The 17,689-nt window shown below is 46.6% G+C and overlaps 1 protein-coding gene across 1 annotated transcript in view; it reads right to left on the bottom strand.

The window, feature by feature from the left end:
• Nucleotides 1-17,689, bottom strand: part of DNAJC2 (DnaJ heat shock protein family (Hsp40) member C2) — an 89,338-nt gene that overhangs the window by 26,436 nt on the left and 45,213 nt on the right. Inside the window, exons 9-13 of the mRNA XM_073573636.1 lie at nt 9,534-9,655; nt 7,079-7,228; nt 6,266-6,354; nt 605-674; nt 209-393 (exon numbers count right to left, since the gene is read on the bottom strand). Of these exons, the coding sequence (XP_073429737.1) occupies nt 209-393; nt 605-674; nt 6,266-6,354; nt 7,079-7,228; nt 9,534-9,655 (616 nt within the window). The remainder of the gene's footprint in view (nt 1-208; nt 394-604; nt 675-6,265; nt 6,355-7,078; nt 7,229-9,533; nt 9,656-17,689) is intronic.

Raw genomic sequence — 17,689 nt, 5'->3', positions numbered from 1 at the left:
AAAAGACTTACCCAAGAAATGTTTAGAAGTAAATTCAATATACTCAAATAAATGGGTGATATTTTATTCAGATTTTCCATTTTCACACATATTTGTAACTTCAGCTAAAAATTCAAAACATAATGCCAGAGTTGACTTGTGGCCATAGTACAATATTGGCGAGAATGATTGCTGCTCAGTTTTAGTATTCTGACAGCTGTGCTGTTACCTGGCATTAGTTCCAGCAGGAAATAGGTTCACAGCTTTTATCAGTAGCTGCAGGTCATCCTCTGACCAAGACTTGCTGCTACCACCTCCACCAGAAGAAGACTGCTCTGCCCCTCTTGTGGACTGCCTCATACGGGCCTCCTCTTGCTCCTTCTCTCTCTTAATCTGTGCATTTACTTCTGCAATCTAAAGGACAGACAGCTTTAGGTATTTTGTTTTCCACCAAAGCATACGTTAAGATTTTGCTGCTCACAATTTACATAGTCACCAAATCATTGGAATATATGTCACGTAATGCTACAACCAGCTTTGAGTGTAGTATTTCTCATTACGATGATACCATAATAATATGTTCTATCTGTATTAATTAGTACTAGATGGGGTTTTTTCCACATACCTGCTTCTCCACAGCACTTTTACTTTCTTCTTTTGAGCTTCCAGAAAGGGCCTCATTTAGAGACTGTAAACTAAGAGAAGAAATCACCAGAGAAGTCAATATATACAGCATGGTAACCACCATTAAGTATGAGAATTACATACCATACAAAGGCATTCATCATTTGCTCAGTAACATAACGCTAAACAGAACAAAAAACATTTTGCAATCTGTGCAAGTAAGGACAGTGCCCCCTTTTTTATAGCTGGACATTAAAATATACAGCTCACCATGACTAGGTGACCATTAGTGGGAGTTTCAGTCGTGCTCCGCACTTATTCACATTAACAGCATTTGACATATGGTAAGGTTTTAATACTAGAGGTTAGGACCGTCCTGAGTAGGGTCACCTTAATGTGGTGGGCTAGCCTTTACTTTTTTTTTTATATAAACAATGTTAACTAATAACACTATTGCCATTTACTTAAAGAAAAAAAAAAGCAAATATTCCATATTAACTTTTAATAATATAATAATTTTAACTAGCTTGGTCCGTGCAAAATTTTCGCACACTGGTCGTCGGGGGCGGAGGCAATTTCAGAAAAAGCAAGCTGGTCAAATGTAAATATATTTCATGAGCTGATGATCACAGACAGGTATTTATATCTGTAGATTGATAATACAATAAATTCTTTTGATAAGTAGAGGCCAAAAAATGTTTTCCGGTTGAGGTGCCACCTGCAGGTCATTGTCTTTCTGCAGGTTTATGAAAATGAATGTATAAATTGAATTTAGTGATAAAAATCGAGAATGTGTGGTTTGTTTGGCTGTTTTCTTGCTGAGGGGAGCAAATTTACCATTCAAATGGTGTCTCGTGTGTGTCGAAAAAGAAGGGCATGTTTACAAATGTGTTGGTAGTGAGCTTTGGGGTACTGTGGTGCCACCTGCAGGTCATTTCTCCTTACTACAGGTTTATGAAAATGAATGTTTAAATTGTATTTTGTGATCAAATTGTGGATGTGTGGTTTGTTTGGCTATTTTCTTGTTGAAGGGGGGCAAGTTTACCTTTCAAATGGTGTATCGTTTGTGTGTGTGGGTGCAGTATGAACGGGGATACAAAGGACTCACCAAAAAACAGTGTTTAGAAATAATAGAATAGATTCTATAGCGCCAACATATTCCGCAGCACTTTACATTTTAGAGGGGACTTGTACAGACAAATACATTACAGAATAATAATCAGATAAGAGGAGTGAGGGCCCTGCTTACAAGCTCACAATCTATGGAAAAATAGGGGAGACACAAAAGGTAGATGGCAACAATTGCTTGTATTGTATGGTCCAGCCACAAATGTAATGCTGCATGAACCGGTAACCAACCAGTATGTGTAAATGGCTATTAACTGCATTTAGAGTGTGAGGACAGATGATACAAGGTTCCTAGTTTTGATGAAAATTTTGTATGGGAAAAACAGGGATGGTTAGATAAGTATGTTGAGGCGAGAGGCCAGTCTTAAAAAAACTGCATTTTTGGAGCACGCTTAAAACTCGGTATTGGGGATTAATCGAATTGTCGTGAGTAATGCATTCCAAAGAATTGGCGCAGCTCACGAGAAGTCTTGGAGAAGGGAATGGGAGGTTCGGCTTTTTGAGGCTGTTAATCTTAGGTCACTAGAGCAGAGGGCATGGCAGGGTGTTAGCGTGAGACGAGGGAGATGTGGGGTGGTGCTGAAGGATGGAGCGCTTTGTAGGTGAGAGTTATAAGTTTATATTGAACTCTATAATAGATGGGTAACCAGTGCAACAACTGGCACAGAATAGAGGCATCCGTGTGACGGTTGGCGAGGAATAGGATCATGGCTGCTGCACTCAGGATGCATTGGAGAGGAGAGGGTTTAGTAAGAGGAAGACCGATTAGTACAGAGTTACAGTAGTCTAGACGAGAATGAATAAGAGCAACAGTAAGAGATTTTGCAGAGTCGAATGTAAGAAAATGTTGAATTCTAGAATATTTTTGAGGTGTAGATGACATGAGCGACAGAGTGATTGGATGTAGGGGGGTGAATTAAAGATCTGAATCAAGTATGACCCCAAGACAGCGGAAATGTTGCTGGGGAGTAATGGTAGAACCACACATGCAGTGGTATTTTCCATCTGAACTCGGATTGGCAGGCCCTTGAGAAGCGTTTCCCAGTGTAGGTACAAAAGAATGGCTCTTGGATGTTGATCGGCAGAGAGGATTCCTCCACCGACCAACGTCCTTGGACCGTAAGCTGACGGAATACTGCTCCCCAGGCCCAGCCGAGAAGGCTGGCATCCATCGTCACCACTTGCCAGTGCATGGGAAGGAAGGACCTGCCCTGGAGGAAGAGAGTTGAGTCCCGCCACCATCTGAGAGATAGTTTGACTTGGTAAGAGAGCCAAAATAGATGATCCAGGGAGAGAAACGACCTATTCCACTGTGAAAGGATACCCCGCTGAAGAGGTCTTGAGTGGAATTGGGCAAAGGGGATCGCCTCCGACGCTGCCACCATCATTCCTAGAACTCTCATGGCTGAGCGGAAGGAAGGAAGCCGAACGCTTTTTAGAGAGTGGCATATGTCAATCACCAGGGAGGGACCGAGTTCCACGGCAATGGCCGAGGTAACCAAGATTATTCTCTGGGCAGAGTCGACGGTTCCGGTGATATCCGCAGTGCATATTCCCGGCGTGGACAACCGGGCCACCGATTTTCTCAGTCGCAAGGGTCTCACGGCAGGAGAATGGTCCCTACATCAGGAGATCTTCCATCAGATCTGCATTCGATGGGGGACTCCGGACGTGGACCTCATGCCGTCCCGACAGAACAGGAAGGTCCCGCGACCCACTCGCGGTGGGCGCCGACGCTCTGGCCATTCCCTGGTCCCAGTTTGCGCTTTCCTATCTGTTTACTCCCCTCCCCCTTCTTCCCAGGCTATTGAAGATCAAGCTGAAGGGAGTGCAGGTCATTCTCATTGCGCCGGACTGGCCCAGAAAGTCTCAGTTTGAGGACATTATCAATCTTCTAGCGGACGCCCCCTGGAGGCTACCAGACAGACCAGATCTCCTATCCCAAGGTCTGATCTGCCACCAGAATTCTCGGTCGCTCAATTCAACAACGTGGCTGTTGAAACTGCAGTACTAAGAGCGTCCGGTCTTTCAGATTGGGTGATTCTCACTATGATCCAGGCTAGGAAACAGTCGTCTTCCAGGGTCTATTATCGCACCTGGAAAGCCTATTTCCGCTGGTGTGAGTCTCAACGCATTCTGCTTATGTCTTTTTCTCTGCCTTCCGTCTTGGCCTTTCTCCAGATGGGATTGGACACTGGTTTGGCCCTCAGTTCCTTAAAGGGTCAGGTGTCAGCACTTTCCATCCTTTTCCAGAAGAATCTATCCTCCCGTTCTCAGGTCAGAACCTTTCTTCAGGGGGTTGCGCATGCGGCTCCCCCATACAGGACACTGGTGGACCCCTGGGACCTCAATCTAGTTCTGGAGGCTCCAAGAAGCCCTCCCTTTGAACCGCTCCCAGAGGTTTCCCGGTCTTTATCTTGGCATTTCTGGTGACCATCACTTCCATTAGGCGCGGTTCGGAGTTGGCGGCCCTTTCCTGTCATCCTCCCTTTTTTTGGTTCTGCACCAGGATAAGGTGGTTTAGCAGCTTCCTCCTTCCTTCCTTTCCAAGGTGTCTGCCTTCCACCTAAATGAGGAGGTCCTCCCTTCCTTTTGTCCGGCTCCGGCTTATCCTCTGGAGTGTTCTTTGAACAAGCTAGACCTGGTCAGAGTGGTGAGGGTCTATCTTGGCAGGACCGCCCCCTTTAGGAAGACAGACTCTCTTTTCGTCATTCCTGATGGTGCTCGAAGAGGTCTTCCGGCCTCTAAGGCTACGATTGCTCGCTGGATCAGAACAGCTATCTTGGAGGCTTACCGGGTCAAGAACAGAGTGCCTCCCCCTGGGATCAGGGCTCACTCTACCCGGGCAGTGGGTGCCTCCTGGGGGGGTGCACCATAGGGCTTCCACCCTACAGCTTTGCAAATCGGCAACTTGGTCTTCCATCCACACGTTCGCCAAATTTTATAAGGTCCATACCTACGCTTCAGCGGACGCCAGCCTAGGCAGAAGAATCTTGCAGGCGGCAGTGGTGAGTTCTCCGAACCTGAATGAAGCTTCAATGAAGCTTCATATTCCCTCCCTAGGGACTGCTTTGGGACATCCCATGGTGCCTGTGTCCCCCAAATAAGGCGATAGAGAAAACAGGATTTTTGGTTGCTTACCGTAAAATCTGTTTCTCGTAGCCTTCACTGGGAGACACAGCAACCTCCCATGTTTAACAACTCTTGTTTTTTCTCTTGTGTTCTATTGTTCTGGTTTGAGTTGTCTGTCTGTTCCTTGATCTTGTTTTCTCCTACTGCTTTCTCACTGAGTAGCCTAGTGCCAAGTCAGTGGGGTGTACACTGCAGAGTAGGAGCTAACTTTTTTTGTGCATAGTGGCAGCCTCCTAGTGGCAGCAGCAAACACCCATGGCTCCTGTGTCCTCCAATGAAGGCTCTGAGAAACAGACTTTACGGCATCCAACCAAAAATCCTGTTTTTGTAATAATGCAGGCGTGAGGTCAGGAGTAGAGGTGTATAATTGGGTGTCATCAGTGTAGAGATGGTACTGAAAAACAAATCTACTGATTGTTTGCCCAATTGGGGTAGTATACATGGAGAACAGGAGAGGGCCTAGGTCTGATCCTTGAGGAACCACGACAGGGGAAAAGTAGCCAGCAAAAGATACAGTGAAGGAGCGGTCAGAGTGGTAGGAAAAGAACTAGGAGAAAACAGTGTCCTTGAGGCAGATAGAGAGAAGCATAGTAATGAGGAGCTGGTGATCCATAGTATTGAATGCTGCAGAGAGATCCAGGAGAATCTGCAAGTAGTAACCATTAAATTTAACTGTTAATAGATCATTAGAGACTTTAGTGAGGGCAGTTTCAGAACAGTGAAAAGAGTGGAAACCAGATTGTAGAGGGTCAAGAAGAGAGATAGTTTAGATGGGAGTGGACCAAGCTTTCCAGTTTAGAGATGAAGGGAAGATTAGAGACCAGTCTACAGTTAGCAACACAGTTTAGGTCGAGGGATGGTTTCTTAAGTAATGGATGTACGCTGGCATGTTTAAATGAGACGGGAAAGATACCGGAAGAGAGAGACTGAATATGTTAGGTGAGTGGTGACAGCTGGAGAAAAGGACAGAAGATGTGAGGGAATAGGGTCACTGGTGTAAGTAGTAGGGCGAGAAGTTGCAAGGAGCCTGATCACTTCTGCTTCCGTGACTGGTTCAAGGACAGAGAGTGAGCTAGATGCAGAGGGGAAGGGAGGAAAGTGCGTGGTACGAGGAGATTGAGAGAAAGTTTCGTGTTGGATATGGTCAATTTTTTCTTTGAAGTAATTGGCCAGATTGTTAGCATTGAGATCAGTGGATGGAGCCTGCCTGAACTCTTGGATTGTGGAGGAAATGTAAAGTGTCAAAGACGTTTAGGATTCTTGGATAGTGTGACAATGAGGGTATTGAATGAAATAGGTTTGTTTGGAGAGGTGAAAGGAAAAGTTCTATGTTAGTTTTGTCTGTTTAGTGGCTAGTACTTGTATTCCATTTCTTTCACTTTTTGGAAGAAAAAAAACATACCTAATTAGTTCAAGTCGATCACACAATTTTTCTACTTCTTCCATCATTTTCACACTGTCCGCCTCATTTTCAGAGAAGTAATTCCAATTCTGTAGTATAAAAAAAAACAAAATATATTAAAAATAGCTACTGTAAGTAAAAATAGCATACATTTCTTTATTGTACCATATATTTTATATGAAGTGTGTAAGCATGGTGTGATTTTGGGGTTTGTCACATTATGACGTGGTTTTCAATGTCATTGCACTATGTTTTTCATTTTAAAAGTGGAAAAGTAGTCTGCTATCATTCTTAAGAGGTAGAAATTATATAATGCAATCAGAATGTACATTTTTTTAGGTCACAGTTTATTTTCAACACCATGTTTGCGGTCCTCTCTGCTTATCTCTCTCATATCCTCCCATCAGCAATAGAAGCTTCCATCTACAGAGTATTTTAAAGGTGTTGAATACAATGGGTCCAGCTTCTGAAGAGATCGGATATTAGTGCTGGGGACACATTTCTACTGCTTCAGGGGGAAATGATATATTAGTGGCTCTCTGCTGGGGCTTATAGAAGGGAACCCCGAGTTTTACAGCTTTTACCATGTGTCCTAATAGAGGGGGGGGGGGGGGGGGACTTATGAGAGTTGGGCCACACCACATTCAAGTACTAGTGAATACACTTTTAAAGTGGGATTAGTAATATGAATGTTTATAAGCACTATCCTAGCTATAAAAATCATACAGTATTCAGATTGACTGAATATAAAATTCAGCACACTTTACTCCAATTGGACTTGAAAAATCCTCCCTCCCCCCTTGTTTTACCAACCTTGCATGTAGTGCGTAGCCGCTGACGTTCCTTCTTTATTGCTTTCTTCTGTATCTCTTTTTCTTTTTTCAGGACAAGTGCTTGCTGGCGAGCCTCTTCCTCTTCCTTCTCCTTTGCTAACCGAGCGGCTTCCAATTCTGCCTGCCTAAGCTGTAATAATTAGACATGTTTTCTACATCATCTCCAACCAATGCAGCTCAATAGAATATGACAGAATATAATTAGCTATATATGGAGTTCTGTTTACTGTTACTTTATAACAGAGTATTTTTATACGTTTGTTTTACTGTGCTTTTCTAGGTTTCTGTCTTTTGGTGATGTGAACACTGTCCTACAGACTTGTTCACTGTGTACATGGCCCATGTGTTTGTTTTTAATTGGTTTCTTGTTTTTACAAGATTAGGGAGGTTTCCACCCCTCCCTTGTGGGCCATGCACATTAAAGACCGTCCTCTGCAGCGTGTCCACATCGCACATTACCTGTCTGAATCCTGCTCATATAGGAACTATACACATGACCAGGTTTTTAAATACATCAGTTAGGGACTGCTCTGAGATGGGTTACCTTGACGTTTGGTAGAGCGGCTTAGTATACATTTTTTGCAGAAAACATATCAACAAAATACCCTGTTTTTTATCATCTTTTAACTAGCAATTGCTGTTTACTGTTACCTCTTTATAACAGTGTTTTTATATGTTTGTTTTACTGTGCATTTCTATGTTTCTAAGCTGTAATAATTAGAGGTTTCACACCTCATAAGGATAAGGTGTGAAACCGCTGAGGATTCGGCACAAACAATTGTAATCCGTGGCAAAATCCGCAGCATCTGCACAGCGGTTTTTGTTTTGCATAGGCTAACATGATACTGTACACCGCTGTGGGTCCGCAGGGACAAATCCGCTGCGGATCCGTAGCAGAATCCGCAACGTGTGCACACAGCCTTAGGGTGTATCTCAACGATTTGGCATATTTGGAACTTGACTATGTACAATACCATTGCAATAGCAGATACAGATGTTAGATGGATAACAAAAAAAAGCATATTATTTTTAAAGCGAAGTTATTGTTTTTAAATCAGAAACACAAACATCTTGCAAAGTCAGTTTACACAACACTGAACATCATTCTCTGTCTCTTAAGGAACTCCTTAATTCAAATTCCCATCTAATGTACCCTGAACTGGAGCACCCAAGGAAAATATATACACCAATAAGCTACTGCATTAACCACTTCCCCAACATAAAAGGTAATAGTATATACTAAGTCAAGTGCCATATCTGATGGGGGCTCAGGAACTGAGGCCGCATCTTTGATGGTAGATGATGGCTGTTAAGCTGTGACAGCGGCATTTCCAACACACAGCTCAAGGGGTCGTGCTCTGCTAACCGTTCATTGGTGTCATCATTGCGTGCCAATGGATTGCCATAACGGTCAGGGGTCTGCTGAATACCCCCATGCATGTCATGATGGTACTGCTGCAGTGACTTGCGAAAGTATTCACCCCCTTGGCTGTTTACTAGTGATAAGTTAACATGCTTGGGTGACTTCAGTGAGCTCAAAAAATATCTTAGAGTCCCCATGCCTGTTTGACAGCCGCAACACATGCAAGGATTGCCTGTTTGTTAGGCAATCCCTGCAAGTGTTGCGCCTGTCGAACATCCGGGAGAAATGCAGGAGCGGGGGACTTTAACATATTTTTCGAGCACTCAGAAGTCACTCGGATAGCACCACAGTGTGATCGGATAACACCTTATTTTGTCCTATTTGTTTTCTTCTTTATAATAAAAAGAAAACAAAATGTTCACAGTTGTAGGCATGCTCTTTACATGAGCTGATGAAAACCGTCAAAAAAACAAAACAATGAAATTCCAGGTTAAGAGGTAGGAAAACACGAAGAATGTATGAAAGCAAACTGTAGTTAACAATCAAAAGAAAAAAAAAAAAAAAAAAAGCTTTTACAGCTATGGAAAAAAAAAGATACATACGAATTACCCCCATATAAAAAAGAAAAAAAAAAAACACAAAATAAATGCATGTGGTACTTCCAGCAAATGTTTCCTTATGGACTTTCACTTTTTTTTTTTTATTTTCACCACACAAAAAATAATATATACACACACACACACACACACACACACACACACACACACACACACACACACGATAGAAAGACCCATCTATTCAATAAAAGGAAAGAAACAAAAGCGCAAAAAAAAAATAAAATAAGAAAGGGGTTAAAATTGACCATTATTGATGGAAACATTGGAGGAGCAGACTTTATTGCTGTGAGTGATTTGAAAGTGACAGTTTCGGAAGATCAAATAGCATAATTTCTAGAACACCAGGCTTGATTTCAAAACACTTCCACCTCCAACAGGCAAACCACTGGAGAATTGTAGTAACAAGGACGGAGTGTGTATTGTTACTTGCTGACTTTTCACTTTATAGCACATACCTTTTCTTTTTCTTCCTGTTCTTTTCTCCTTGCATCTGCCTTGGCTTTCTTTTCTGCTTCTTTTCTAGCTTTTTCTTCCTCTTTGAACTTCTTAATTCTGGGGTCACTGCTATATGCATTATCTAGAAACAGGAAAGAACAGAACCTTTTAAAATTGTAACAAAAATTAAACATTTAGATAGTTTTACTATATAATTAAATTAAAGGGATTCTATACATAAAGGGGTATTCCCATTACCAAGATCCTACCCAGTATGTAGTAGTTGTAATAACACACATTTCTAATTGGGGGAATTTGCTAATATTATTTCTACACCTACTACATATTAGGATAGGATTTTAGAGATGGGAATACTCATTTAAATTAAAAGGGCTGTCTCATGAGAGATTTCTATGGAATACCAAAAGGCAGGGTCGGCGTTGGCGGCAGGCAGACCAGGCAGCTGCCTAGGGCCCCCTGCCACCCCAGGGGCCCTAAGCTAGCGGCACATCACGCAGCCGACTCCCTCCGCCGCCGCATTGAACGCTGGTACAGTTCAAAGCAATGATGGAGGAGAGGGGCTACATTATTTTCTATGGGGAGGTGGGCTGTATTATATTCTATGGGGGCTACATTACATTATATTCAATGGGGAGGTGGGATGTATTATATTCTATGGGGGGGCTGTATTAGCTTTTATGAGGGAGGATTGCATCATACTCTTTGATGGGGCTACATTATATTCTATGGGGAGGTGGGCTGTATTATATTCTATTTGGGAATACATTATATTCTATGGGGGGGCTATTATATTTATTATATTCTATAAGGTGTGATTGCATCATACTCTGAGGGGGCTACATTGTATTCTATGGGGGGCTAGATTGTATGGGGGCTTCATTATACTTTATGAGGGGGCTACATTATATTCTATGGGGGCTGCATTATAGTATATGAGGAGGGCTACATTATATTCCATGGAGGGGCTACATAATACTATATAAGGGGTCTGCATTATATTCTATGGAGGGGTTGCATTATACTCTATGAGGGGGCTGCCATATATTCTATGGAGGGGCTGCATTATACTATATGAGTGGGGCTGAATTATATTCTAAGGGGGGGTTACATTATACTCTGTGGGGTGGCTGCGCTATACTCTGTGGGGTGGCTGCTTTATACTATATGTGGGCTACATTATACTGTATAGGGGACTATGGGGAATACATTATACTATATGAAGAACTATGGGGTGCATTATACTATGGGAAGTGAATTGTACTACATGGATGACTATGGCGGTGCATTATACTATATGGAGCACTATGAGGAGTGTAATAAACTATATGGAGGACTGAGTAGTGTACTTTAATATATGGAGGGCTATGAGGAGTGTATTATACTATATGGAGGACTATAGAGTGTATTATACTATATGGAGGACTATGAGGAGTGTAGTATACTATATGGAGGACTGAGGAGTGTATTTTAATATATGGAGGACTATAGGGAGTGTATTATACTATATGGAGGACTATGGGGAGTGTGTTATACTAAAAGGATGACTATGGGGTGTGCATTTTACAATATGGAGAACTGTGGTGCACATTATACTATGTGGAGGACTATGGGGTGTATTATACTAAACAAGCAAAATGGAGATTTTTGTGTACTCACCGTAAAATCTCTTTCTCTTAGCCTTTAATTGGGGGACACAGAACCTTGGGTGTTATGCTGCTGTCCACTAGGAGGCGACACTATGCATAATCTGAAAAAGATTAACTTTGGCTCCTCCTCTGCAGTATACACCCCTGGACGGCGTCAGCCTTCTCCAGTTTTGTGCCAAAGCATAAGGAGGAACGTAACCAAATAACAACCATGCCTGTGAGAAGGCTACTATGTACGAGCTCAAAGAACAATATGAGAACTCAACAGGAAACAACGGCCCGTAAGGGCAACAAGGTGGGAGCTGTGTCCCCCAATTAAAGGCTAAGAGAAAGAGATTTTACAGTGAGTACACAAAAATCTCCTTTACTCTGTCGCCTAATTGGGGGACACAGAACCTTGGGACGTCCCAAAGCAGTCCCTGGGTGGGAAGCAGTGGACGAATATTGTGCTGACAGTCCCCTAGACTTGAGGCACTGCCGCCTGCAGAACCAGTCTACCCAGGCTCGCATCCGCTGAGGACTGGGTATGAACACTGTAGTGTTTCGTAAACGTGTGTAGGCTAGTCCAAGTGGCCGCCTTGCACACTTGTTGTGCCGAAGCCTGATGCCGAATGGCCCAGGAGGCCCCTACTGCCCGTGTAGAGTGTGCCGTGATACCGGCCGGAAGAGGGGAACGGTTAAGTCGGTAGGCCTCATGTATGGTGGACTTGATCCACCTGGCAAGGGTAGCCTTGGAAGCCGGCAACCCCTTGCGACTACCTTCCGGAAGAATGAAGAGGGAATCAGATTTCCGGAAAGGTGCAGTCCTGGACACGTAAATCCGCAATGCTCTGACGAGGTCAAGCGTATGCAGAGCCTTCTCCACTCTATGAACCGGAACCGGGCAAAGGGAAGGCAGTGAAATCTCTTCATTAAGGTGAAAGTTGGACACAACCTTCGGAAGGAAGGATGGTACCGTGCGGAGAACCACCTTGTCCTGGTGAAAGGCTAGGAAAGGCCGTCTGCAGGAAAGTGCTGACAATTCCGACACTCTGCGTAACGAGGTGATCGCCACTAGAAAAACCACTTTCTGAGACAGAATGGAGAGTGGAACTCCTCTAAGAGGTTCGAAGGGTGGAGCTTGCAATGCTGTAAGGACCAGATTGAGGTCCCACGTATCCAGCGGACGTTTGTAGGGAGGAACCAATCGGGAAACTCCCTGGATGAAAGTCCTTACTTGCGGTTTAATAGCAATGCGCTTTTGAAAAAGGACTGAAAGCGCCGACACCTGACTCTTAAGCGAACTTAAGGATAGCTTGGCATCTAGGCCCGATTGAAGAAAACCTAGTACCTTCGGGAGGGAATAAGGGAGTGGGACTTGTCCATGAGATTCGCACCAAGAAAAGAAAGCTCTCCAGGTACGATAATAGAGCTTGGCGGAGGCAGGCTTCCTTGCCCTGATCATAGTTGCAATGACTGCAGGTGAAAAACCTGCCTGGGTTAGAATCCAGGTTTCAAGGGCCATGCCGTCAAATTGAGAGCCCCTGAATTCTGGTGGAAGAACGGACCTTGAGACAGAAGGTCGTGACGGTCGGGTAGACGCCAGGGGGCGTCTGCCGTAAGTTGGACGATGTCGGCGTACAAAGTACGTCTGGGCCAGTCTGGCGCGATGAGGATGGTCGGAACTCCCTCTTGCTTGATCTTCCTCACGACCCTGGCGATTAGGGAGAGGGGTGGAAAAATGTACAGGAGTCGGAACTGGGACCAGTCCTGGACCAGGGCATCCGCTCCGAGCGACCGCGGGTCCTGTGTCCTGGCCATGAAATTGGGAACCTTGGTATTGAGATGGGATGCCATTAGGTCCACATCCGGGGTTCTCCAGCGTTGACAGATCTGGTAAAAAATCTCGGGATGGAGAGACCACTCCCCCGAGTCCATTCCTTGCCTGCTGAGGAAGTCGGCTTCCCAGTTTTCTACACCTGGAATGTGTACCGCAGAAAGTACCGACCTTGTGTCTTCCGCCCAGCGGAGGATATGAGCCACTTCTCTCATCGCCTGGGCGCTGCGGGTCCCGCCTTGGTGGTTCACGTATGCCACAGCCGTGGCATTGTCCGACTGTATCCGTATGTGCGAGGCTGCAAGCAAGTGATGAAATGCTCTCAGTGCCAAGAGAATGGCCCTGATTTCCAGAACATTGATAGGCAATGTCACTTCCCTCGGTGACCACTTGCCCTGTGCCCTGTGATGTAGGTGCACCGCCCCCCAGCCTGTCAGGCTTGCATCGGTAGTCAGGATCTTCCATTGTCCTGAGAGGAATGGCTTCCCTCGTGTAAGCGAGTTTGGTTTGAGCCACCAATGCAGGGACCTCCTGGTTGATGACGTCAACCTGAACTCCCTGTCGAGGGAGAGAGGGTTCCTGTCCCAAGATCTGAGTATGGCTAGTTGAAGGACCCTGAGGTTAAACTGGGCAAATGGCACTGCCTCTATTGCTGCTGCCATCCTGCCGAGGATTCTCATGGCAAACCGGAGAGATCGAGGAGGACTGCGAAGGAGTGTGCGAACTCCCAGACGGATGGCCAGTGTCTTGTCCTTGGGAAGGAGCACCAGGCCCCTGGCGGTGTCGAATACCATTCCCAGGAATGTTAGAGTCCGAGTTGGGATGGTCGACGATTTCTGTAGGTTGACTAGCCATCCCAGGCGACTCAGAGTGTCTAGAGTGATTGAGACACTGACCTCGCAGTCTTTGAAAGTGGGAGACTTGACGAGGAGGTCGTCCAGGTACGGGACAACTAGGATGCCTCTTGAGTGCAGGACATCCATGGTGGCCGCCATGACTTTGGTGAACGTTCTTGGAGCCGTGGCGAGTCCGAACGGAAGGGCGACAAACTGGTAGTGGTTTTGGTTGACCGCGAACCTGAGAAACCTTTGGTGGGCGGGAGCAATTGGTATGTGGAGATACGCATCCTGTATGTCTATGGAGGCGAGGTATTCTCCCTGCTCCATGGATGCAATGATGGACCGGAGGGACTCCATGCGGAAATGACGGACCCGTACGTAATTGTTGAGCTGTTTTAGGTCCAGTATGGGTCGGACGCCGCCTCCTTTCTTGGGGACTACGAACAAATTTGAGTAGAATCCTCGGAATCTCTCGTTCGCGGGAACCGCGGCACCACAACTCCTGATTGAAGGAGAGAGGAAACCGCTTGGTGGAAAACACGAGCCTTTTCTGGTGGTGTTGGAGGAACAGAAAGGAAGAACCGGTTCGGTGGAACGGAAGTGAACTCTATCTTGTATCCGGAAGACACTATTTCCCTGACCCACCTGTCTTCTGTAATAGGCAGCCAGACTTGCTGAAAGAGTAAAAGTCGGCCGCCTACTGGTGGGGTGTCTTCCGGAGGTCTTGAGTCATGATGAAGTGAAGTTCTGAGGTTTTCCTCCCTTGGGTTTCGCTTGGCCTGCTTTCGACTGCCAAGCCCTGTCCGGTCGCTGCTGCGTCCGTGGGTTGTCTCTGCGTGGAGAACGGTTGCGGTTTTGCACTGGGCGCGAAACGGACCAGCCCGAGGAATTCCGAAAGGATCGGAATCGCGTCTGGTTTCTTCGTTTAAACGTGCGTTTCGGTTTTAGTTGAGGGCGAGAGGTACTCTTACTACCAGTGGCATTGGCTATCATGGTGTCCAACTTTTCGCCGAAAAGTCTTCCAGTAAAATACGGAAGTCTCGCGAGGGACTTCTTTGAGGCCGCATCCGCTTTCCATTCTCGCAGCCAGAGGATGCGTCGGATCGTGATGGCGTTTGATGCTATTCCCGCTACACCTCTGGCGGAATCCAGGGCTGCATGAATTATGTAGTCTGCTACCACTGCCATCTGGACCGCTTGGTCCGAGAGTTCAGGATTTGAAGCCTGAAGACCCTCCTGTAGTTTTTTGCCCCAAGCCAGGATGGCCTTGGCTGCCCAAACTGAAGCAAACGCAGGGCCCAGATAGGCGCCTGCCGCTTCGAAAATAGAACGAGCCATGCGTTCTACTTGCCGGTCTGCTGCGTCCCTGAGGGTTGAGCTATCCGGCAGAGAGAGTAAAGTCTGCGCTGCTAGCCTAGAAACCGGAGGGTCCACTTCAGGTGGATCTGTCCATTGTTTGGTGTCTTTCTGTGGGAAGGGGTACTTCGCTTCCAAATATTTGCGATTAGCGAATTTTTTGTCAGGCTGTGCAAACTGTTTGGTAAGTATTTTCTCAAACTCATCGTGATTAGGGAAGACCTTAGGTGGTTTTTGAACACTTTCGAAGCAAATCCTCTGTTCTGGGACTTCCGGGGGCGACTCTGGAATTTTTAGCACCCGATGAATGGCAGAAATTATGTCCTCAACTAGCGCTGTATTGCTAGGGGGAGAAGGTACCACGGACCTGACCGTTTCATTATCTGAGTCGGAGTCACAGATACCCTCCGAATCCTGTGCCTCGCTAAGGTGATCCCTGGAGGGCGACCTGGGGCGGGGGTCTTCTGTGGTGGGGGATCCCTGTGGTAAATTGCACTGTCTGTCTGTGGCAGGGGACTGCCCAGGAGACCTGGAATGACGCTGTCTCTCCCTAGAGGGGGACGACCTTGTGCTATAGTGCGACTCAGGTGATCGAGACCTGTGGGTCCGCTTACGTCTGTGAGAGTCGGAAGCAGCATGTTCCTGAGACAAGCTGTCCGTTTGCTGTGTACCGTCCATAGACGGGGCCCGACTCTGCAGAGCTTGCAGTAATGTAGCAGTTAGGTTGTCTATGGACTGTGACATAGACGGAGACATCTGAGTTGCCCATTCCGGCGTGGTCTGTGACACTGAAGCGTCAGTAGGGACTCCCTGGGGTTCTGACCCAGAGTTCTGGATGCAGTCCCGGCAGTGCGGATACGTGCTGCCACTAGGGAGCGTGGCTTTGCAGGCTGTACAGAATGCATAGAAACATTCCTGCCTGGTTCTCTTCCTTGAGCCCGGCATAGTGCACAGAGGCTGGCTATAAGGGATCATACAGGGGTGGCTACGCAGAGGGAACCCACAGAAAGCCTTATAGGAAGTATAGATTCACAGCTGAGTAATGAGAACCCAGCTGTGAGCTTACCCCACCGGTGTTCCCCTAGGTCCAGCGCCGACAGATCCCAGTTCTGTGCCCCCCGGAGACCGCTGTGATGCTCCTCTCCTGGATCTCATCCAGAAAAAATGGCCACCGGGGCTCTGAGGAGAGGGAGGAGGGGGCGGAGAGCTGAAAAGGGCGCGCTGGGCTGTGTAAAAACGCCCCCTTTCTGCATCAATCCGCCCCTTCTATGACACTCCAGTGTGTCATTTTGGTCATCCGGGGGGGCGGGCCGGGCAAAAGGCGGCGGCTTCAGCTAGGCCGAAGCCGCGGCCTAAATTAGAAGCCTGATGCCCAGGAGGGCTCCAGAGCGGCGCGGTAGTCCGGGGGGGGGGGGGCGGATTTGCACCAGACCCCCCCAGAATGGTCGACTGGATAGCGGTAGGGGTAGCAGGGGTAGCGGTTTTTGTATGGGGGGCCCCTGAAGCGCTATGGAGCCGCTGCTGTTGCAGAGACAGGGACGCAGAAAAGCCCTGTCTCTGCTGTGCCATCCAGTCCGCACCCTCCCCCGGCCCCAACAGGATCCCTCAGCCAGCCTGGGGTCCCTGGAAGCTGCGAAATGCTGCCTGATCTCCGACCCTACCTGAGGCGTCTCAACCTAATACCCCCTGCGGGGGATTAGGGAGGGTGCGTCTGTCACCGTCAGGGTGTCTTCATCCTCGCCTCAACCTCAACCCAGACCCCTTAAAGGGGTTGGGGAAGGAGGGGGGTCTCGACCTCGAACCAGGACCCGAGGGACTGGGGAGGGAGCGACATGGGGAAAAACCTCCTCGACCTCAACCGGGTACCCCTAATAGGGGACCGAGGAGGGAGCCATGCCGGGAGTCTCGCTGGAGACCCACTTTTCTTCATCTGTATTTCCGGTGAAAAAAAGGAAAAAAAAAAAAACGGAAGAAAAAAAAAGGTGTGCCTCCTTGCGACAATAAAGCAAAAACTGGAGAAGGCTGACGCCGTCCAGGGGTGTATACTGCAGAGGAGGAGCCAAAGTTAATCTTTTTCAGATTATGCATAGTGTCGCCTCCTAGTGGACAGCAGCATAACACCCAAGGTTCTGTGTCCCCCAATTAGGCGACAGAGTAATTCAGCATATTCATCGAGTGATTGGATTGTTTATGCTGGAACAAAAATCATTGTTCTAAGCAGCACATCACCAGTGTAAACTGGAGATGTGCTGCTGATAACATGATACTGTGTGGTGATCTATTAGTGATTGTTCTGTTCCCATTATTCTTTCTTAAGACGGTGGAAAGAGGCCGGGAATGACTTCAGTTTTATCGATCACACTCATTTAGCGGCCTGAACTCAGCGCATGTAACTACAACCGAAATGCTTCTGTGTGATGTGCAATATGTTAGCATTTGGAGCCCCATTTTAAACTTTGCCTAGGGCCCCACTTTGCCTAAAACCGGCCCTGCCCAAA

Source organism: Dendrobates tinctorius, unplaced genomic scaffold (genome assembly GCF_039654945.1).
Source record: "Dendrobates tinctorius isolate UK_male_01 unplaced genomic scaffold, ASM3965494v1 ptg000035l, whole genome shotgun sequence".
Classification (NCBI taxonomy): Eukaryota; Metazoa; Chordata; class Amphibia; order Anura; family Dendrobatidae; genus Dendrobates; species Dendrobates tinctorius.
This window is presented reverse-complemented; position numbering and strand designations above follow the sequence as displayed.